At 38.4% G+C, this 23,368-nt stretch overlaps 3 protein-coding genes across 5 annotated transcripts; 1 reads left to right on the plus strand and 2 right to left on the minus strand.

The window, feature by feature from the left end:
• Window positions 1-13,120: 13,120 nt before the first annotated feature.
• Window positions 13,121-13,912, plus strand: LOC141629803 (uncharacterized). The gene has a single exon (XM_074442745.1). The coding sequence runs from the start codon at window positions 13,121-13,123 to the stop codon at window positions 13,910-13,912; it is 792 nt and encodes a 263-aa protein (XP_074298846.1).
• Window positions 13,913-14,075: 163 nt separating this feature from the next.
• LOC141626658 (sphingosine-1-phosphate lyase-like) lies at window positions 14,076-21,358 on the minus strand. Of its 3 annotated transcripts, none has more exons than XM_074440353.1 (15): window positions 21,065-21,358; window positions 20,931-20,976; window positions 19,080-19,231; window positions 18,439-18,498; window positions 17,611-17,835; window positions 17,366-17,420; window positions 16,736-16,786; window positions 16,573-16,664; window positions 16,269-16,395; window positions 15,683-15,698; window positions 15,339-15,446; window positions 15,048-15,102; window positions 14,823-14,969; window positions 14,655-14,733; window positions 14,076-14,306 (listed from the first exon to the last, which is right to left on the minus strand). In XM_074440353.1, the coding sequence occupies exons 1-15, from the start codon at window positions 21,280-21,282 to the stop codon at window positions 14,184-14,186; spliced, it is 1,554 nt and encodes a 517-aa protein (XP_074296454.1). In that variant the 5' UTR covers window positions 21,283-21,358; the 3' UTR covers window positions 14,076-14,183. The 3 variants fall into 3 exon arrangements, with proteins under 3 accessions (XP_074296454.1, XP_074296453.1, XP_074296455.1); XM_074440352.1 differs by having other exon boundaries at window positions 17,366-17,507; XM_074440354.1 differs by lacking the exons at window positions 20,931-20,976; window positions 21,065-21,358 and adding an exon at window positions 19,480-19,550 and having other exon boundaries at window positions 17,366-17,507.
• Window positions 21,359-22,907: 1,549 nt separating this feature from the next.
• LOC141629804 (secreted RxLR effector protein 161-like) lies at window positions 22,908-23,348 on the minus strand. Its single transcript, XM_074442746.1, has one exon. The coding sequence runs from the start codon at window positions 23,346-23,348 to the stop codon at window positions 22,908-22,910; it is 441 nt and encodes a 146-aa protein (XP_074298847.1).
• Window positions 23,349-23,368: the final 20 nt, after the last annotated feature.

The raw sequence follows: 23,368 nt of genomic DNA on the forward strand, positions 1-23,368 counted from the left end.
AACTCGGTGAATCCCTCCTTGTCGTTTTGGGTTAGGACCTCAAGAGTATGGGTATTGGCTTGGATTTCGACATTGTCGGCATATTGCTTAGCAAATTCAACTGTGACCTCATCCCAGGTAGTGAGGTTCTTCGGGTCAAAGGAGTAGTACCATTGGCGAGGGATCGGTTCCAGGGATGATGGAAAGATCCAGGTGAAGAGTTCCTGTTTGACCCCTTTTATGGCCATGTAGTCTTTGAAGGCTCGGATATTATTGAGAGGGTCCTCCACTCCCTTGAATTTGGGCACATCGGTCAAGGTAAAGTTGTCAGGTGATTGATCCCTAACAGGTTCAAACCTTCGGTTGCTCTGAAGATGGATATTGTTACCCCGGGCTAGGAGTTGTTCTTACAAGAGCTTCAGACTTTTCTCAATTTCAGTCAAGGGCGGAGTGTTGTGCTCTCCAGTTTCCTTGTTTTCCACGGTGTCGATACGGGTCTCGACACGGTCTAGAGTGACCTTAAGAGCAGTGAGTAGTCTGGCTAGCTGAGCAGTTGTGACATCTCTGTTGTCGCTGTTGTTGTTGGATGAAGTTCAAGACGGGGCCATGGTTCTGAGGTAGAAAAGCGGCTCACATTACAACTCAATCCGACACGGTTCAAAGACTGATCGCAGACAACACAAAGGACGTGACAAAGATCAGACTCAACCAGACGAGGGTGACCGTGTGTGGTACCTCAGTGCTGACTCGATTTATGACGTGACGGTGTTGACCGAACCTTTGGCATGCGTCCAACGTAGCGGCGTGACGCCGTTGGACGAGTCTCGTGGTGAGACGACTCATAACTAAAGACCCATAAGCACGTTTGCTTCGAATCGATAGACACGAGGCGGAATTGGAATGGTGGACTGAAGTTTTCGAAAAAAGAAATTTTCAAAAAGATTCATTCGTCGCTTTATGGACGGCTTCCGAAGATAGGGATCTCCGCAAGTCAGTTAGTTGAGAAGGTTGTCTTAAGTTTGTTTGCAAAAGATGGTTTTGAGTTTGAGTCGGCTCGGAAAACAGTGTATTGTTTCCAAGACGGTTTTTGAAATTCAAAATTGTATGTTTTGAATATCGAGTTTGAAATGTTTGAAAAGGTCTCAGGGACGGTGTATGGTCCTCGGGATCCCGAAAGCGTCTCGAGAAAAGGGTGTGTGCTCCTCTCGGGTTTTGAAAGAGCCATTGTCGGCGCGAAACGGGTTAAAATCCGTGTCTTGACGCGGCGATTATAACGGCGTAAAAAGGTGATTTGAAATGGTTGTAGAAAATCGAGTTTGAAAATCGTCATTATGACGGCCTAGAAAGGCGTGTTGAAATGGTTATAAAAACCGGTTTTGAAAATCGTCATTACGACGGCCTAGAAAGGCGTGTTGAAATGGTTATAAAAACCGGGTTTGAAAATCGTCGTTACGACGGCCTAGAAAGGCGTATTGAAATGGTTAAAAAAACGGGTTTGAAAATCGTCATTACGACGTCCTAGAAAGGCGTGTTGAAATGGTTATAAAAACCGGGTTTGAAAATCGTCATTACGACGGCCTAGAAAGGCGTGTTGAAAAGCAACGGTCGGCGAAAGGCCGAGGTTTTTTTTGAAAGTTTGAAAATGACACGGAAGGACTTATGATCATATAGCACATAAGCACTCACAGGTTCATTATTTTATGCATAATGCTGACACGGGTTTTGGCTTAGAGGGTGGGTTACACACCAAGCAATCAAACCCCGATTTGCGAGAGGGATACCAATCCAAACAAAATGTGTAAGGAGGGTGCCCTAGCCTCGTGCTCGAAGGTGATGAAAGCCCTTTGACGAAACAGAAATGTGTAATGTCAACGGTATGCTTGACTCAATCGGGATTCGAAACCCGGGGATGAGAAAACTCACGCCGATGAGACGAGCCAATTGGTCGAAAAGGGTTAGGTTGTGGGCCCGGACAAGGAACCCGACCGTGACCGTAATATCAATTAATGCATTCCAACCAAGACCTCGTTCGAGTCTCACCATCTAGGGATCACAAAGACACAAGTGTCCTAGTTTTCCCCAGCGGAGTCGCCAATCTGTGGACATGGCCACCTATACGCCAAGCCAATCTGTGGACGTATAGCGGTCTTTTGAAAGCCACGCTCGGAGGCGTAAAAATGCTTTCGACCGGATTGTTTTAGATCGGTCGGTTTCGTCTCGGCAAGGGTCTCGGAACGATTAGAGATGTTAGGAGTCGCCACCAAGCATTTGTGGGATGCTTGGAACCCATTCGAATCCACTTTATACCTCGGTAAAACGAAGCACAAAGCAGTGTTTGACATAGGTACTAAAGATAAGGAATCGTCCCTCTTTAGCATCATATCTCTAGAATGACTCTCGTACGCCCTGTATAAGGTCGTCCACTATCCAAAGTTTCTGAGTAAGAGGTGAAGGTACGTATTGGGAAGCCCTTTAATCAGACACCCAATCCCGCCCGCGGTAGCGGCCTCTACTGATCGATCTTGGTTGGTTGAATGCAAAAGTTGATAAAACGGTTTAAATGCATGAATGCGCTACCAATAGTTTAAACCTAACATGTGAGAGCTTTCTAAGTCGGTTGATTTAATCCAAATATCAAGTATAAGATGTCGAGTTGGATTTATGGTTGATTTGCATGCAAGACAGAAATTAAACATCCATTTACCAAATTAGGTTTATGGTGCATAACGTGATCCATTTGTCTTAGTAAGGCATTTTGCAAATACTGTTTTTGAATGAATAAATTAGTCGTCTGAACCGTCCTATATCCGGGTTAGCCGGAGTCGGGATAAATCCTAGACCAATCTTTGGAAGGGGGGGACCGCATCGATCGGGACGAGAATAGGCGAGCCTATTGGCGATGTAAGGGGGTCTCCCCTGGTTTGAAAATAGGAAAATAAGTGGTCTGTTTAGGCGTGGGTCAGTCAACGGTATATGACGTGTTCTGACCATTGAAAAACGTTTATAAAACGTGTTGAAAAATGGGTATTTGACCCGTTTTGGTTTGAAGAGGCCGTTTAGGCCGCTTTTGTGTTGATTTGAAGAACGAGACTTGAATAATCGTCATTGTTTTGACGATATTCGATGTCAGGTTCGACTTTGCAAGCTTGACATGAATAGTTTTGAAAATGATTATGAACTAATTGTTTTAAGTTCATTTGAATATAATTAGTCAATATTCATCATCGTACTCGGGATAAAATCCGACATGGTATGTAGAACCAAGGATGACTTTGTATTGGTGACTAATACATTTATTTTGAAAGTGTAAAGAAATGATGAAAGGCTTTAAGATACCCTTCAAAATGTAAATAAATGAAATAAAAGGCTTTAAAATACCTTTTAAATGTAATTAACCAACTATTATCACCGAAACACAGATTAAACCGTCATGGTATTAAGAATCAAGGGTGAAAAATATTTTATGGTTAAAAACTTGTAAAAATAAAAAGGATTTAAAAATATTTGAAATGGTAAAAACTGTTTACAAATATGAAATGAAAATAAAGGAGATGAAGAGACCAAACACGGTTTGGACTTAAGGGTGAGGCAGGCTGCTTTAGGCGCGAGCCAGTTTGCTACGTAAGTAGCCTCTGCCTCAACCAAAAATCCGGTTTTGGATCATTCTTCCCATGTTTTGGACCATGTTATACATGATTTAGCATGTTATAGTCATAAAACAAATGAAAACATGATAAAAGAAGATTTTTACACCCTCATACTTACATGCTTGGCTTATGGCAAGAAACCGACGTAAGTGTATCAACTCGTTTGGTCGGAAAAGACTCGGTTTAAAACCGTTTTAGTAAGTAAAAAGAGTGTTTTGTTAAGTTTAGTGATGGTGTAGTGGTCGAAATGGTCGGTCAAGTGATTTAATGCACGATGACGGTACCAAACAATGTGTAAGGCTTGTGTTTACGATCGGTAGGTCATAAACAAGTGTCGGATTGTGACTTAGGAAGTCGAGTCGAGAATTTTAAGGGAGAAAAGAGGGGGCGGACACTCGTGTAAGTTCTCAAATGGTGGCGTTTGAGGGGTATTTATAGGAGAATAAGTGGTTGTGTGAGTTTTGAGTGACGTGGCCACCTGGGCTGCTCAAAAACGTGCGAGCCACGTCGCACGTCTTCGAGGTGTCTTGTCTCTTTCACACAAATGCAATCATGATTTGCTCTATCCTAGGATTTGTATGCACATGTTTGGTACTTGACCATTCATGATCCCGGGAAATCTTAACATGTAAGCATTTGAATGGTTTGTTTTTTGTGTTTGACTTGGTTTGACTCGTTGTTGGAGTCGGGATTTGAATTTTGAGTCGGTTTTTGGCCTGGTGTCGGTTTTGACTCTAGTTAGTGTCATTGCGACCTCGTCGTCATGCATTAAACACTCCAGGTACTATTGAAAAGTTTTTAATTGTTTTATTTTCGAAATCGTTTTAAGTTTTCCGACGTAAAGTTGTACACGAACTGTCGATCAAACGCTGCGATTCCAAAGCATGTTGTAGTCCGATAATCATCGGGTGTTTGTTGGAGTCTCAGCAGATACTGGGTATCTACAACATGACTAATTTATACTCATTGTCGGTTCAATCACTATCATGCACGAGTGTTCAAAAGAACGACCCTTGGCTCTGGCACAAACAACTTGGTCATGTAAATGCTAAGACACTTAACACCCTCAAGAGACTTGATCTAGTTGACGGCATTCCTAACATTAAGTTTGAATTTAAATCACTTTGTGATGATTGTGTTAAAGGAAAACAAGTTAAATGCTCTTTTAAATCCGAAAAGGTTGTTAGCATTTCCTTACCTCTTGAACTCATTCATATTGATCTATGTGGTCTCATGCGTATTGTGAGTAGAGGTGGATGTCGTTATATTTGTGTCATTGTAGATAACTTTACGAGATTTATCTGGCTTCTCTTTTAAGTTCTAAGGATGAAACATTTGATGAGTTTTTAATTTGGGTCAAAAAGGTCCAAAACAAATTTGGTTATAAACTTGTCTCATTAAGATCCGACCATGGAACCTAATTTGAGAACTTGTCATTTGAGTCTTATTGTAATAAGAATGGTGTTAGCCATAAATTTTCGGCCGCAAGAACCCCATAAAAAAATGGGGTTGTGGAACGAATGAATCGAACTCTTGAAAATATGGCTAGGACCATGCTCATAAGCTTTAAAGTTCCTAAGAATTTTTGGGCCGAAGCCGTAAACACATCTTGTTATATTTACAACCGTGTCATGATTAGAAAAATCATTGAGAAAACTCCCTATGAACTACTAAGAGGAAGAAAACCTAATCTCTCACATTTAAAATGCTTTGGTAGTAAATGCTTTGTGCACAATAATGGAAAAGACAACCTTGGCAAATTTGATGCTCGTAGTGATGAAGGAGTTTTTGTTGGTTATTCTGATCATAGTAAAGCCTATAAAGTTTATAACAAAAGGACTATGAAAATGGAAGAAAGTGTTCATGTAATATTTGACGAATCTAGTCTTTTTGTGTCAAACACACAGGTTGATGATGAGGATGATGAGTATGATAATTATTTTGAGATTGGTATGACACGACATGATATGGATCAAGTGGTGAAAGAGGCAAGCAACAGTTGGAGCCACTGTTGCCTGAGGAGGATGTCCAAAATTCAGGGGGAACTAATCGTCCTCCTACACAAGATGATTCTAGCTCATCCAGGGGAACAAGGATGGTGAAGAACAACCAAATCAAATTATAAACGAACCACAATCACCTCCTTCAAACAATCCTCCACTGTTACAGACGAACAAACCGAATCCTCTAACTCACTTATTCCCAAAAAATGGAAGCACCAAAGCTCACATCCTCTATCGAACCTAACCAGTGACCTAACCTCTGGAATAAAAACCAGATCATCGCTCCAAAATTTATGTGCACACAACGATTTCCTCTTACAAATTGAACCAGACCATGTCACAGTAGCCCTGACTGATGAATGATGGGTGATAACCATGCAAGAAGAATTGGAGCAATTTAAAAGGAACAAGGTATGATATCTTGTCCCTAGGCCCTCACAACGTACTGTAATTGGTACACGGTGGGTCTTTCGCAACAAGCTAGATGATGTTGGAGAAATCGTAAGGAATAAAGCTAGACTAGTGGTGCAAGGTTTTAACCAACAAGAAGGAATCGATTATGATGAAACCTTTGCACCGGTAGCTATGCTTGAAGCCATACGAATGCTTGTAGCTTTTGCATCTTATCAAGGTATAAAGCTTTTTCAAATGGATGTCAAAACCGCATTTTTAAATGGATACCTTGATGAAGAAGTGTTTGTTGAACAACCTCCGGGCTTTGTAAACAACGAGTTTCCCAACCACGTTTTTAAACTTGATAAAGCACTCTATGGTTTAAAACATGCCTCTAGGGCCTGGTATGATAGGCTTTCAAAGTTTCTATTGGAAAATGGTTTCTTACGTGGGTCCGTGGATAAAATATTGTTTATCAAGTCAAAAGGAGACGGACTGTTGTGCAAGTATATGTCGATGACATTATTTTTGAAGAAACTAACAATGTTCTTTATAAGTACTTTTCTGATTTAATGACTTCCGAATTTGAAATGAGTATGATGGAAGAACTTGGATTTTTTCTTGGTCTTCAAATCAAACAAAATGAGAACGGAACAATGATTCATCAACAAAAGTACTTAAAAGAAATGCTAAGTAAGTTTGGGTTGACTAATTATAATCCTATGCCTACACCAATGGTGCCTAAAATCAAGCTTGATAAGGACGAAAATGGTAAGAGCATTAGTGAAAAGGTATATCGAGGTATGATCGGTTCCTTACTTTACTTAACCGCTAGTCGACCCGACATACAATTTAGTGTGTGTGTTTGTGCCCGTTTCCAAGCAAATCCTAAGGAATCACATTTCAAAGCCGTCAAACGGATTTTTAGGTATTTGATTGGAACACAAGGGCTATATCTTTGGTACCCAACTCACTACGAACTTGATCTTGTAGGATTTTCGGATGCGGATTATGCCGGTGACACATTGGATAGGAAAAGCACTTCGGGCATTGCTACGTTCCTAGGACCGTGTCTCATCTCATGGACTTCTAAGAAGCAAAACACCGTTGCATTATCCACGGCCGAAAGTGAATATGTGAGTGCCTCTCTTTGTTGCGCATAAATTCTTTGGGTACGTCAACAATTGCATGATTATGGTTTTATTTTCGAGACTACTCCCATATTTTGTGACAATACTAGTGCAATCAACATATCAAAGAATCCTATACAATATTCACTGTACTGAACACATCGACATAAGACATCATTTTCTACGTGATCAAGTTGAAAAGGGTAATATATGTCTAAGCTTTTGTAAAACGGAAAATCAAGTTGCGGACATTTTTACAAAACCGTTAGAAAGAGAACAATTCGTAAGACTTCGGTCGGAAATTGGTTTACTAGGTGACATGTAGCTAAATTAAATTATTTTCTCCAATGATTGATTAGAGGTTGGATTTACATGTAAATAAATTTGGCTAACTTGTTTAAATGCATGCAAAGTGTCGAACATAATAAATCAACAATGTCTTTGTGCATTAGAGTTAATTATTGCATTGAGCCTACAAAACCACTTTATGTCAAATAAAAAACAAAGCCTACAATCCTACACCTAACCTCTCAACACTCAACCGCCCATTACCACTACTCTCCCCTAGTTAACCACACCAACCCCACAAATTATCTCCCATATACCCACATTAAACTCCCTATTATCCACTAAACAAAAACCTTCCCTTACCTTTTTCGAACTCCCAAACCGTCAAAACCCCTTTCCTTGCCAATAATTCAAATGTCTTCAAAACCAAAATTTTCAAAGGAAGTTCTCTAACTCAGAAACACCTTTAATCCAAAATACATTGCCAAAAAGAAAATGCCTCCCAAATCCGCTGCCAAAACCGATGATGTTATCCCTGCTACTGCCAAGGCCGCTGTGGCACGAAAGAAAACAACTGCCAAAAGAGGTGGTGGTCGGGGCAGAGGAGGTCGTGGTAGGAAACCTCCAATCTCGCTCCACTTGCATGCTGAGGTGGATTTTGACACGGATGAGGAAGAACTTGGTTCTAAGGGAACCGAAAAAGATGAAAAAAATTGAAAAGGAGAATGAAGCTGTGAAGTCGGGTGAAAAAGAGGGTCACTCAAGTGAAAAGAATGAGGGGGAACTTGAAGAAGAAAAATCAAAAGAAAGTGAGGAAAAATCAGAGAGAGATGAAAAAAAATCAAAAGAAAATGAGGGAGATTCAAAAGAAAGTCAGAAAAAATCAAAAGAAAATAAGAAAGAAAGAAAGATTCGAAAGAAAAGAGGGAGCAAAGTACTGAAGTTAATGAGAGTGAGAAGGAGAAGAGTGTTGAAGTTGAAATTAACAAGGAAAGGAATGATGATGATGTACTCTTAAAAGACTTGGTAAATGAAAAGGTGGAGGAAAATGTGCCGAGAGAGATGGATGCAACAAAGGCTTCCACTGTTGAAGAAGAAATCGGTCCTAATGCCTTGAAAATTGATGAACCCCCAAAAATTGATTCAACAAAGACGGTGCATGTTGAAGAAATTGTTGATGTTGAGGATCTAGGAGATGCCGATCAAGTGTTCGATGATGGGCTTGACCCATTGTTCTCAAAACCGACCTCTAGAACCCGGTCTAAGAGGAAGATGGTCGAGATCTTTGGTGATGACGATGATGTAGCACCGGAAGCATCCCCATAAAAACCCAAAGTAACTCAAAGGAAAAGGGGATCCGGTTCAAAGACCAAGGCACCCAAACGGCATCGTTATCATCGGGATTTGCCAAGTGTAAATGAGGATGAGATTATTGAGGAGAAGGTTCCGCTCAATACATGCATGGATTTAGTTGTTGCTCCTTTTGAAGAATCATTCAAGAATGATGTCCTCAACCATCTCAATGCACTTGATCTTCTGGAGGAGGTACTCAAGCTATGCCACGGTATGCTGATCTGTTGCTTTCACAGTGGAAGGAGATATAAAAAGTCTTGGTATGATACTTCTCTTGCCTTCAAATATTTCAAGGAAGCAATGTATGCACAGGGTTGAGTGAATCTGTTGGACAAGTATAGTCCCATGTACTTATCCGAGGTCATTCAACTCTATGCAACAGTCAAGGTAGATGTTGCATCTGGAACCCTCTCAGCTTACATAAATCAAAAACCATTTGTCTTAACAATTGACCAACTTGCTGCTGTGTGTGATGTCGGGCTTACCTCCTTTCCCAAACGTGATTGGGGAGAAATTGACGAGGTAACATCTACCCAAGTCATGAAGGTTTTTCGACCTCATGATGACAATGGCCCAACCAACATCTATGCCCTCGAATTATCCGCACCCGTTAGGTTTATCTTTAACCTTATTTTCCGCAACCTCATTCCTAGCAACAATAGTCGAGGGCGATGCTCCCTCCTTGACATGCTCCTCATCCACCATTTCATCAAACAGAAACTCATAAACCTTCCTCGTCTTATGTTTCATCGCATTCATGAGATGTCCACTGAATTTCAAAGCGGCAATTTCGACAAGAATGTCGTAGTGCCTTATGGTATGTGGCTATCCATCATATTTGTGAAAGAGGGGTTGGTTTTAAAGGGAATTCCCGCAATTGAGAAGTTGAGTGATGAAATGACACCGGGTCTTCTATCTCGAATGAATATGGAAATAAAGGATGGGAAATTGGAGCGGAAAAATCAGTCCGGAAATGGTGCTACGATGGGTTCTACTGTTGAATTGGGGGTGGTGCTTGCAAGATTGGATCAACTTATGGGGACGAGGTGACTGATCTTCGTACCATGAATGAGGATCTCTTTGAACGTCTTGATGATAAGAAGCCATAATCCACGGCTTAAGCTCATGCCTTCCTAAATCGTTTCTCTCTTATCAACCTTTGGCTCTTTGTCTTTAAAACTCTTATGCACTTGTGGATGTTTTTTTTTATCTTGGTTGAACAATTTATGTGTGTTTTAAATCATATGGCTAAATATTGAACATGTTTTCTCCTCCCTTGATGATGTCAAGAGGGGGAAGTAGTTCAAAATATGCTTATGTGTGATCTTTTAACTCTTAGGCTAACATTCACCGTAATTATGTCTTAGCTACCATGATTAGATGTTTTACTTTGGTCAAGCATGTTGCACCCTTCGAATACCTTGATCATGTTTATAAATTATGCATATGTTGAAATGACCAAAGACCGACTAACCATGGGCTAAGGGGGAATATCACACATGTTTGGACTTGTCATCATCAAAGGGGGAAACTGTTACAACACATTGAGTTGATGATGCCAAGTCCCCTTATTATTTGATTGTTTGCTTTTAGTTGAAAATTATTAGTGATTGAAGCAATCAAATGGACTTTCAACGATGATTCAAGATGATCAAGATAATCAAGAAAGTCAAGACAATGATATTATCCTAGCCTTAGTCGAAAAATGTAAGAGTAAGTGTAACATTCTCATTCAAGTCAAGTTATGGCAAAATCATGCAACAGTACGTTGTACTGTGGTTTCTGATACTACCGTATGGAGGACGTTTTCAATGAAATGTTTTAAGTGTTAAAACTTTGCAAATTTCAAACCTTAAACATTTGAATCTTCAAAAGCTTGAAAACAATCTGAAATTTTTAAGTCACAAACCCACTTGAATAAACCTCTAGATTTGTGCAAATACCTTTTTCATAAATGGTAAGTTGGACTTGTCAAACTTTTAAAGCTAGAAAAGTTTTTTGCCATTTTTGTAAAAGGTCACATGTTGAGTGTATTAGCTTAAGTTTTCTGATTTCTTCAATAACTTAAGCCCCAAGCCTATAGTCTAACACTTACCATCACTCAAAGCTACTAATTTTATATTGGATTTAATTTCCCTAAATCGTACTTACTTGAGATCAAATCTACTATAAATAGAGTGTCTTAGTCTCATTTATTTCTTAAGACTTTCCAAAGCATTTATTGTAAAACATTGCAAATCATTTGTGCATTTAAAGCTTTGTTATTCAAGTGTTTGCAAAACGTTTTTCAGATTTTTAAAGTCTTCATTTGTTTTTGAAAAAGCTGTAAACCTCCAAGTATCAGTTCGCTGTACTATGACATAATGAGTTTGTTCCATGATTCTCGTGATAGATATTAATTGTGATCTCCATGTTCATTTAGTGAACTCTTGAGATTCAAGATTCTGTAACACCTTGAGATAGAACCCATAAACTCTTGAAGCGGAGTAGCTTTAAGTTTAAGTGCAACCGGAGTAGGTTGGCGAGTTATTTTCATTGTAAGGGGTTTAGTAAGTTTGAGTAAATTTCTAAACAAACAATAAAATAACGGTTGGACGTAGGCCTCGGAGTAGAGGCTGAACCAATTTTTAAAAAATGTCGTTTGTTTGTTCAATTACTTTTACGTTCTTTCACTTTGCTATTTCTCGCTTGTACCTAGTCAAGTTTTGTGTCACAGTCACCTATACTGTGACATAAAACTGTTATACCTTCTTGTGAACTTACATTCAATTAAGTTTCTCAAGTCTTGTTCTTCAATATTCTTTACTTAAATTAATCAATTAACTAAGTTAAGGATAATTTTTTTAAAAGGTACACCTAATTCACCCCTCCCCCTCTTAGGGGTTTATCGTTCCTAACTCTTCAGAGACCATTGTTTATAATAATATTTGGAGATACGAATGATAAGAAAGTAAGGTCATATGAATGTAAGGACTAGCCTGAGATGAGCGACGAGAAAATCATAATTATAGATGTTTAAGGTCAGTAATGTTCAACTCCCAATAAACTTATATGAGGTATATTCCATTTGTCAATCTTATTCGTCTCGTGTTACAAAAATGAAGTTTATGTCGATGACTTGTTGAGGACAGTGATCAAAGAGTGACAACATGGTAGGTTGGTTTTGGCGTCAATGGTCATCAAATCAAATATAGGCTGAGACAACTCTTCAGAGTGAAGCTATTAGGATCAAAGAATGCACTTTTCCAGGCAACTCGAGACTGTTCACCCAGTTCAACAAGTGCTAGGAATGGAAGAAAAGCATAATGGCATTGAAGGTGTTGTTGCAGCTATAATATTACATAGTTATCTCTTACAGTGTCTTTCTATTAATTTTATTATATGTTCCTTGAATGGGAAAAAGAACTTCAATAACCGTAGCATACACAATGAGGTCGGACCATTTTCGATTAAAAAAAGTTGGACCCCTGAAAACGTGATGGAACGGTAAAGAAGAAAACTAATTCTCCACGTCAACTCCAGTCAAATATTATTACCACACAACAGAGATTGCCTTACAAAGGCACAAACATATAGGAGGAAATAGAGGACATCGCTTGCTGCTTTGTTAAATAGTGATCTATTGACATTGCCTAAAGATTTCCTTAGTAGGCCTGTGGGAGAAGGGGGCCTTGGACTTCGTAATGTTGGTTGCTTTAACCAAGCTCTTCTTGCCAAATCTGCTTGGAGAATCTTATGTGTTCCGGGAAGCCTTATCAGTAAAGTTATTGGTCCCAAGCTTGGTGTTCAAGATGATATTTTATTCCAGACCCGTTGGAAGGCTCCCCAAGCGTCGTCTTGGGCTCTCAAAAGCCTTGTTTGGGGATCCGATCTTATCTACAATAATATTGCTTGGACTATTGGATCTTCTTCTCGTCTTAATGCTTGGAAGAGCAAATGGATTGAGGGTGATAGTCTTCATGATCTTTGTGGGGAGCTTTGTGATGCTCCTATTGATCCTGCGTTGTTGGTTGGTGACCTTCATGATAGTCATAGGAGATGGGATCTCTCTTCTCTTGGTTTCGATCCGGGTGAGGGAGTTACAAAGAAAATCCTCGCAACTTATATCCCGTGTCAACCCTCGGATGACTCCTTCTATTGGAAATTCTCTAAACATGGTGCCTTCACTGTCAAGTCGGGATACTATGTCATTTTTATGGCCTTATCCAATGGACCTACCTCGATCACCTTGATCTTTCTAGAATGTCGCAACAATTGTGGCCTTTGCGAGATCTAAACTCGGAAGTTGCCTATCTCTAACAAACTAAAGGTGTTCTTATGGAAATTTATGGCTAATGCCCTTCCAGTGGGTTCTGAATTCCTTAGACGAAAAATGAATTGGCGCTCCTCCTGTACTCTTTGTGATAGCTCATCTCCTTGTGTGGAATCTATTTCTCACCTGTTTAGAGATTGTAGCTTTGCAAAGGCTCTATGGTTCGGATGCCCTTTAGGTCTTAAAATCACGGGAGGAGTGGACATTGATGCTAGGGTTTGGGTCATTAACTGGGTTACTTATTTCCTAAGTGGCCCAGATCCTAACTCCCTTATTTTCCCCCTTATCGCTACCCTATGGAGAATTTGGTGTTGCAGGAATGATATGGTCTTCAAGAATCGTCGCCCTTGGCCTATGAGTGCTCTTCTCTCTATTCTTGGTGACATTCAGTGTATGAAGGAGGTAGTGGGCAGTAAGGATGTTAGCCTCCTTCGAGCGTCCTTGCTGGACTCCTCCCCTGATTTTGGGTTAGCTAAGAGGATTAGAAACTCCTTCCCCTATTGGATTGTTGGTGGACCTGGGTGCGGAAATGTTTATACCGTCAAGTGTGATGCTGCTTGGAAGGATGATAGAAGTGCTGGCATGGGGTGGTGTTTATTGGATGCTAATGGGATCTTAAGGAATATCGCTCACGCTCGTTCGTTTTCTTCTTACCCGCATGCCGAAGGACATGCGACTATCATGGCGCTTAAATGGGCCTTGGACGAGGGGTACCTTCATGTTAGACTTGTTACGGATTGTCTTAACTTGGTTTTGCGGTGCGGGAGCGGAGAAGCCAATTGCATCTCTCATTTGTATTATCCATGATATTAAGTCTATTGCGTCTCATTTTCATTGTTGCTCTCTTAGTTTTTCGTCCTAGGGAGTGAATAGGATAGCTCATAATCTTGCTCAGGGAGCTCTTGTGTAAGCTATACTATTTGTTGCTGTCAAAAAAAAAAAAAAAAAAAAAAAAATTCTCCAGGAGTAATGGAAACATGAATTGCTTCTCCAATGTCATATGATAATTAGATCATGCTAAAGAAAAAGTACGAAAGAATAATAAACTCGAGCATACAACAGATCTGAGAAGCATATATCAACAAGAGCTGTCCATGAAATTAACCAGAAGTTTCTGTACCATAACTCTGTCAGGCATTCTTCCGGCAGCGCCATATATAGGGGCAAGTCCTCCATTGACTGGACCTGGGTTTGCTTTTACCTGAAAGATAAATATTCATTAGCAATGACTTATGTGCTACAACTATCTAGCTAATACAGTACTAATTTGTTATAAAGTGTCAACATGCGACTTTGACGATCTATGTCAATTTTACCATTTTTTTCTCCAGGCATATATGGAGATACTATCTAAAATTTGCCACATCTAATTTATCAGAACCAACATTTTATTTTTATCGCAAAAAAAAAAAAAAAAATAATAATAATAATTGTACCTATTAAATATTGTGACAGAATATTGGTCAACTATTGTTTAATTAGAGTGTCAAATAGGGATAATATAGATCAAATGACAGAAGTATGTTGGTACTAGATTTTAAGAACTTACAGTTTGTACACACTCTTGTAAATCCTTAAGGAAGTCATCAATCATGGAGACATGCTGAAGGGTCACACATATATGCAGGCTGGAACATAAAAGACAATTAATTGGATGAGATAAAAGTCACAGTGCATGAATTCAGGTAGTGGAAAAAACCTTAAATTGGTTTCAGACCTGTTGGGTCGCTGCAAGGCGTTGAGATGCCAGCCTTTAGATGACATCATGTCATTAACTTCAAATATGTCGAGAACATCGGACCCAAATGCCACAATTGTCATATCAGGCTTCCCAACGATAAACAACTCGGGAATATCATTTATACTGAAGGAAGAAGTTCATGTTGTGAGCTTAAGTCGACAAAAATGGAGCAGGGACAAAAAAGTGAGAAACAGTACAAACCCTTCTTGAATCTTCTTTGATACTTCCATGATCTGTCTTGTGTTCTCCAAGTACCCTATTACATGAAAGAAAATCATTTATCACAAAATTGAAAACATGAGAAGAATTCAAAGCTAAAATGTGCGAAAGATAGGCATATTTGAATCTTCTTTGATACTTCAATATTTGTCTTGTTATTTGTCTTGTTTTCTCGAAGTACCTTCTTAGTTCTTACATACAAGGAAATCATTTATCAATCACAAGAAACGGAAAATGACAAAATTTAAAAGCTAAAATTTTACATATTCAAACCTTTTTCTCCCAAAGTCATCATTGCGGCCCATGCACCAGCAATCAAACCCCCAGGTCTACTCCCAGCAATGGTTGGCGATACATAAAGGCCACCAGACCATTCGGTTACTGCAATATTAATGGATACACACTCAAAAGTTTAAAATTAAAGCAAAAGGGGTGATATGCACTGAATATAATTATTCTGACCATTCAGATTAGTTAGGGTTCTACTTCTAATGATTAACAAACGCCGCTTAACAAAGGGGACTCAGCAATAAGGGAAGAACTCACGAACATGTTTAAACAAACTAAACTTTAGATTTCAGCAAAAATTGAAAAGATAAGTGAGAATGCAGACTCACCGGCAACAAATTGATGCTGTTGATGTGCGCAACAAATTCACAAGCATGAAATTGCAGATAGAAGCACAAGTTAGTTTTCTCCCTTTGAAAAATCAACGGATACAAAAAAATTGAAGGGAAGGGAAAGTGGGGTGAGCAAGAATAGGCAAAATGTGTCTTCCATATACTCATCTGTCCACGAATAAACTTCCTTGTTTGTTTTGCACAAAACTAAGGGACATAATTACATGTTGATAAAACGCATGTTGATCAAATATATAGGATAACAAACCATATTGACGACAAATAATGTACAAACAGTGCAATATTCTAAGTGAAAGTGTATTCATGGGCACCCTAAAATGGAAATCATGAAGTTTACTGAGCCTGACACGCTGAGAAAAGCCAGGGAAGGAGGCAAATCAGAAAAGGGGAAGGAAAAATGACACACGCATATAAACATCTATTCCTGTAAATAGGTGCCAGTAAATCATTCATTCTAAATAGGAAGATATGTGAATAGCTACCTATCAAACAGAAGGACCAAGTTGAACAACAAAAAGAAGGAAATGGGATTCAGTTGCAACCAAAAGGAGGCAATTGTTACCTTCCTGATTTCATGGTTACGGTACAAGACAACACTGGTTCCTTTGGGAGCCAACCCATACTTGTGCACGTCAACGGATATTGAGGTCACCCCTGAGACAGAAAAGTCAAAGGGTGGAATTGGATACCTGAAAAAATAAATAATTTAATAGGAGATGAACAAATTGAAACGTCACAAAAAGTAATAAACATTCAGAGATTGATATCACTGGCGAAAAATAAGCAAGAATTTGATAATTAGTAAAACATTCAGACACAGATATCCGAACTTGCAATTCCGATATACTGATTATGACAAGCCTTACCCAAGTTTGCGGGCAAAAGGCAGAACGAACCCACCAAGACAGAGATCTACATGCAAGCACACACCAAATCTCATTGCTATTCGGCCAAGCTCCTGTTAACAGCAACATAGTATCAATTTGTATTCATAACAAATTCCACTCTACTGACAAATAATTTACATACTTCGACTGGGTCAATTATTCCATGCGGGAACCCTGGTGCGGATGCTACAATCTGTAGAAGGCATTTAGTTTTAGTTAAAATGACTGACAAGGGAGGAAAACATTCAAAACCAGAGTGTTATAAAGCTACAACTACAGCAACAACAACAATATTACCCCAGTGCGCAGTACTCGCACTGATCCATGGTTTGGGGTTTGATCAACCATCCTTACAAATCGTTTGTAAACTAGAGTTCTAGTTTTTTATATTATTCAGTAGCATTTGAAAATCCAACCTGTTCCCAATCCGAAACCTAACCATGCAACACTACTCCCACCAATGGCAGGGTGGGATGAGATGGTCGGATGTTTGCAAACTTACCCCTATATTAACAAAACATAGAGGCTGTTTTATAGTGTCCCATAATAAAAACTGAGTCGGAATCGCTGAGGACACTACTTTACAATGAAAAGAAGCAAATGTAGTAGTTCATTGAGCCATTTCATTTTATTATATCAATATTGGGAGGCAGTAAACACCGAATCTTTTGACTCCATTGAAAATGGAAACAATGTTACTGAGTTGCTTAGGGAAAAAATACACATTAATACGGAGTAGACCCAAGTGCGGCCAGTAGTCTCAAAAGAGTACCATGATAGTATTTTTGTTGATACACCGTCTAATTGCTTTTACATCTGCCTGAAACCTATTGTCAACAGAAACACGCCTCAGTTTTATTTTAAAGTATTGGGCAGCCTTGTCGTACGCTGAGTGAGCAGATACTGGGATAATCCTACGCATTAAGAAAATGTTATTAAGAAGAAAGAAGAAAACTTTTGTTCAATGGCTTATATAAATTTATAAAACTTTGACGGTGTGAGATCGTACAGACTTACATTTCCGGTTTAGTGATTCCCTTCTTGGCTCTCATATAGTCGCGTGAAGATTTTACAGCTAATAATATACTCTCAGTTCCACCTGATGTCATATTTCCACAGACTTGCTCACCAGAAACCTTTGATTTACTGCCGAGTAGTGTAGCTGTCATTGCAACAACTTCAGACTCATATCTAGCAATGCTTTGGAAGACATCCATATGTAATGGGTTTGTATGCGCAAACCTAGCAATGAGTGTGAATACAATGATAAATTCGAGCTCAGGAATAGAACAATGTAGCAACTTAAGGTGTACAACAACAAAAAAGAATAGAATCTAATTGTAAAAACTCATCAGCCTTATCCACGTCATTCATAAGTAAGGAGTTACGTGATGTCCTGTTCCTTATGCAGGTACTCTCAACTATACTCCATGACCCATAAATAATTTTAGCTTTTTATTTGGATTAATAAACTATTGATAGTCTTGAATTTTTGAATCAAGTAAATCTCAAAAATTCCAAATGTAACAGAAATTGAAACTCCGAGAACCCTCAAACAAGGCTACCAGAATGTCCATTGATTTAGAATATCATTTAAACTGAAGTTTTTAAGTACGGTGCACGGATTGAAACGAAAATCGCTAACCAAGACTCCAATGCCGATTACACAAGATTTTCTAGCCAAAACATAAACACCTAAGTCAGACTTAGATTGTTAAATCTTAAATTTCAAACAAAGCATTTAAATTCCCAAATTCAATGCTAAACAGTCACCAAAGAAAGTGTACGAGGTAAGGCCAAGTGAGAAATCAAACTCATTAATGATTGCTTCAGCTTACTACTAACATTGAACATGCCTCATTTATTAAGGAAAAGTGGCCTTCAGACTCAGTTCCTCCAATATACCTGCACCAAAGAAACATACTTGCTCTTAAGTTCCATAGTTTGAAACAAACTCAATTAAGAGTATAAAAGAACAACAGTTACAAATATTTGGAACCAATTCTTCAGCTAAACACCACAACTACCCATATTATGATCTAGATCCATGGGCATCACCTAGAGTATTCCAAGGTTCGCACACAGGCCCCCTTCATCCTAGATTATTGTCCCCATTTGACTTTGGTTGTTAACCGCTTAGCCAATGTCAACTTTGACCATTAATTTCTCCAAATATATTCAGAGATTGAACGTAATAATTTTCATGTTTGATTTATCAAAGCAACTATTTTCATATTATCATTTACAAAAAGTTGCAAATTGAGTATATTGTGATAATATGCCAAATACGCATCATTTCACCGCTAAAGTCAAATGGGGACAATATAAATGGTCTAAAGAGAGTGGTAAGCAATATTCTTCAAAGCTACCTAAAGATTAATTGTAATGTGTAAAATGCAAGCAAATTGTTTTGCGTTGTTCTTCTCTCCTTAGCTACATAAGGCTACATTTTACAACTGCAATATATAATAATGGTATGAACATACACTGTACCAGAACATTTGCCTTGCCATGCCACGTCATTTTTTTTCTCCTCTTTCATTAGTTGAATCACTTCAGGACCTAAGCCATTAGTCGGTAGCTCGAACCTCCAACCATCTCTTTTTGATTTGTTGCTTGATTGCATCTTATCTACGACCTGGACATCACAATGAGACAACAAAGCCTTGATTGTGTTAACAAGGGTCTCTCATTCGCATGAAGTTTAAGGAACAAAGCACGGAAAAAAGACAACACATCTACTCTCACTCAAGAAGAAAGCCAAGAAACATATTCACTGCTTCCCCAAGATTTGTATCGACAGTGAGATAGACTATGACTATCATATTATCAATTTCACAGTATAAGAAAAAAATAAAGAGAGGATTTTACAGACACAGTAATTACAGCATCAGATTTCTCATTATCAGATCAGTATGAGCATTGACAGACGATTAAGAAGCTACTCAGTGATTTCCTTCATTCGGTACTTGAATCAGTCTCTGAGTAAAAGCGTGCCTACTAGAGCTTCATCGCAACAATGAGAACTGTAATAAATTTTCAAGTAGTCTGCCTGAGTTCCTCATTCTGACCCAACTTACCAACCCCCACATATGATATGTTAAATAACTCATAAATTGTAATATTGTCACAATTGCAACATTGCAAGTGAGAAAAATCAATTAATTGAGATATGACTAATTGACTATACGAGAGGACAAGATAGATCAGTGTAGTCATGTCGGGGCGTATAATATAATATACGTCACTGAAGTAATAGCACTTTTTGAAGGTGAACCTATGCAAAAACGACTAGACCATTACTAGTGTCACTTGCAATAACCATAGTAATTACAAGTCCACCTATTTGTGATGGACTCAAAGATAAATTATTCTTTTGGATTGAACAACATTAACTCAGTAGCTCAAGGAGCACCCGCAAATTGTAGGCCAAAAGGGGGTCGGCTGAATGCAGCGTTGTGCCCTTACCCGTTACCCCTGTGGCTCTGTCTTAGCGACAAAAAGAGGCACATAAACTATTTATGTATCCCTTTTCGTTTTGGAAAGAGACTTTATACTCTTAAAGGTTGGGTTCCCCTGATCCCTTACCCAACTTTTAGTGGGGTCCTCTCAAGACTTAAAAATGGGTCATTTGGGTCTAGGTCGGGTCAAGTTTGTTTGGTCCGGTCATTGTTGGTGTATCAAACACTTCATGTCGGTTGTTCTAATTCAGATGTTCTCTTCTCAAACCATTTGGAGTATATGTCACCTTCGCCCAAGTCATTTTTTGGTCATCATTTACTTGTCAGGTAATTTTGGGTCGTAACTAAAGTTCAGATCCGGCTGGGACAATTCAGGTTTCATGTCATATTCTGGTGTAAGGATAGGCTTTGCCAAGTCTATTCTTTATAGTTTATAGGCACCGGGTAATGATGAATGACTAACCTCGGTAAGATCACCTACAAAATAACATAAAGTTGTGGATTTGTGGTAATCACATAACAATACAAAAAAGCGTCCCGGTGTGCTCTGAACTGAGACTAAAAAAACTCCGGGACCGGGTAAAGTCATCGGCATCAATCATCTTATGAATCACCAATTTAAAATGAGCTGCTGAATATTGATCCACAAAATCTAATGTACTAGACAACTAGGTAGGTCAAGTAATCAATTCAAAGTATTCAATTATTAAGTTCAGACCATATCATACAGAAACCACAAACTTGTGAAAAATTTGATCCATCACACAACATCATATATTTCTTGGTGAAATTAAATCAGTAGCATTTAATGTACTCCGTAACATTTAAAATTCATAAATACTTGTAATACAAAAGTTGTGCCAAATAAAAGGGTACCTTTTGTTTTTCAGCATCAAGGTACCTATTTACTCCAGGAACCAACCTACACAATTTCAACCAATAATAAAATACTTGCGTATTTTGAAAAACGTATACAATCAAATGGAACGGACGATATAGTAATTACTTACTTGATGGTATACATGAAGGAAGCAATTAGAGAAGCCTTAAGACCATTTTCGCAGACAGCATTAAAAAGAGAGTGAATAATTCTTGCAATTAAAATTGAAAGAATAGGAGAAATAACCAAAACAAGTGGCTCATACTGAGATAAAAGTGAATTAGAAGAAGCTCTAAATTGATTGAATAGAGATGAAATTTGAGATAATTTCGCCATTTTTGTGATCATAAGATTACTAAGATTGCAAGTGACAATTATCGAGTACAAATGTTGACCCAACTTAACTAGGTTGCTAAAGGTTGTCTACTTAACTTGATGTGTTTTCTATAAGTAACCCTCTATTTAATTAAACATCTAATGGTAACCCTATCTTATACTCCCTCCTATTCACTGTATTCTTCCCTATTTCCTTATTCGAATTATTCGGGTTTTCTTCCCTATTTCCTTTTTTGGGTTGATTTGTGTGGTCCAAATTAAATTGCATGTGGGGTAGTGTGTTTTGTGTGGTCCAAATTCACTTTCTTATTTCTTGTGCAAAAAGAAAAGGGGAAGAATATAGTGAATAGGAGGGAGTATATCTATCTATCTATCAATATTAATAAAGGAAGTTTTTTTGAGCGATTACAGAGAGTCAACCTTAACAAACTGCCTATATAATAAATTAAATAGCTATGCGATTAAGATATACTATCAATGTGTAACTAACATTTAAAATCAAAATAGTTGAGTTTTAGTGGGACTTGGTCACCTGGCCAGAAACAAAAACACGAAGAGAGGAGTTTGAGGGTACCAGTGTAAGATTAACTTTACGATTTCAATAATGAAATCAGTTCCAAGAACATATAGACTTGAATTAATTCAACCCTATTACAATTATAAAGACGGAATAGAAGACTAACCTTGGTCCATGTCTTACAAACGCAATCAATTCAATAATGAGAAGTATAAACCAATTGATTCTCCTCCTTAACCCTTTCTTTAATGTTCCCTTTGATGATGGAGGAAGAAACAGACTTTTCACCCTTTCACTTTGTTATACGTATAGTTTGTTTTTGTCAGATGAATCGTTCTGTGTATGTTTTTTTATCATGTAGATCCATTTATTTATATAATGGGCTACGTACCTTTTCGCAAAAACAAACTCGATCGTACCTTTTCGTGAAAGACGACGTATATTAGGGTAAGGTAGGAGGGAATAATAATTCCCGAACTTTAATTACATTAATCGGGACCGATCCATCACGATACCGTCTTTTATATTAAAGTCTCGTAATATTAATGTGAACTTAACTTTTATTAAAACCCGAAACACATAGGCCATACGAATATTATTAATTATTCTAACATTCTCCCACTTGGCCTTTGTGTTGACTTAATGGTTTAATAACTATAATGTGCACTTTTATGTTAAACTCACTAACTTTCATATCCTTAATCGAAATAGAACTAATTGGATCATGGCGGTCACACGTCATTTACTAATCGACATGATTCCTTCCATGTATCACAAATCAATTCCAAATCTAGGTAAATCTTTAATTTGAGAAGAACATTAATTCTCACAGTAAGTCACATGTAATCCAATAACTGTAATGTATACATATACTATAATGATTAGCATGTATGTTATAACAGAAACAATACTATAAGTGAATTCTAGATGTCATATTTATTACAAGCATATTAACTTTATAATAACAAGACCTTTGATACAACACCCATGCGTTCTACATGGCCAATGAATGCCTTGGGTGGTAATCCTTTAGTTAATGGATCTGCTACCATCTTATCCGTTCTTATATGCTCAAATGACACTCTTTGTTTCTGTACCTCCTCTTTGACCGATAAGAACTTTAATTCCATGTGCTTAGCACCCTTGGAGTATTTATCATTCTTAGAGAAGAAGACGGTGCGAGAATTATCACAATAAATTCTCGTGGCTTGGCAATACTATCGACGATTCCAAGTCCTGAGATAAAGTTTCGCAACCACAATGCATGAATAGTGGCCTCAAAGCATGCCACAAATTCGGCTTCCATAGTAGAAGTAGCAATGACAGACTGCTTCCCACTTTTCCATGATACTGCCCCTTCAGCTAAAAGGAACAAGTAGCCAAATGTTGATTTTCTACTATCAACACATCCCAGCATAATCAATCGAATAACAGTCACCTCAAGATGATCGGATCTCCTATAAGTAAGCATGAGCTCCTTAGTGCCTTGTAAGTACCTAAGGACCTTCTTTGCTGACTTTCCGGTGGTCCATCCCGGATTACTTTGGTACCGACCCAACATTCCAACAAAGGCGATGTCCG

This window comes from Silene latifolia, chromosome Y, assembly GCF_048544455.1.
Source record: "Silene latifolia isolate original U9 population chromosome Y, ASM4854445v1, whole genome shotgun sequence".
In the NCBI taxonomy this organism is placed as follows: Eukaryota; Viridiplantae; Streptophyta; class Magnoliopsida; order Caryophyllales; family Caryophyllaceae; genus Silene; species Silene latifolia.

Coding starts and splice junctions, on each gene's coding strand:
- LOC141629803 (XM_074442745.1), top strand. CDS start 13,121: ATGGCTAATGCCCTTCCAGTGGGTTCTGAATTCCTTAGACGAAAAATG.
- LOC141629804 (XM_074442746.1), bottom strand. CDS start 23,348: ATGTTGGGTCGGTACCAAAGTAATCCGGGATGGACCACCGGAAAGTCA.
- LOC141626658 (XM_074440352.1), bottom strand. CDS start 21,282: ATGATCACAAAAATGGCGAAATTATCTCAAATTTCATCTCTATTCAAT. Junction 16,787..17,365: donor TCAACAAAAATACTATCATG/GTACTCTTTTGA, acceptor TGCCTTCTACAG/ATTGTAGCATCCGCACCAGG. Junction 16,665..16,735: donor GAATAATTGACCCAGTCGAA/GTATGTAAATTA, acceptor TGCTGTTAACAG/GAGCTTGGCCGAATAGCAAT.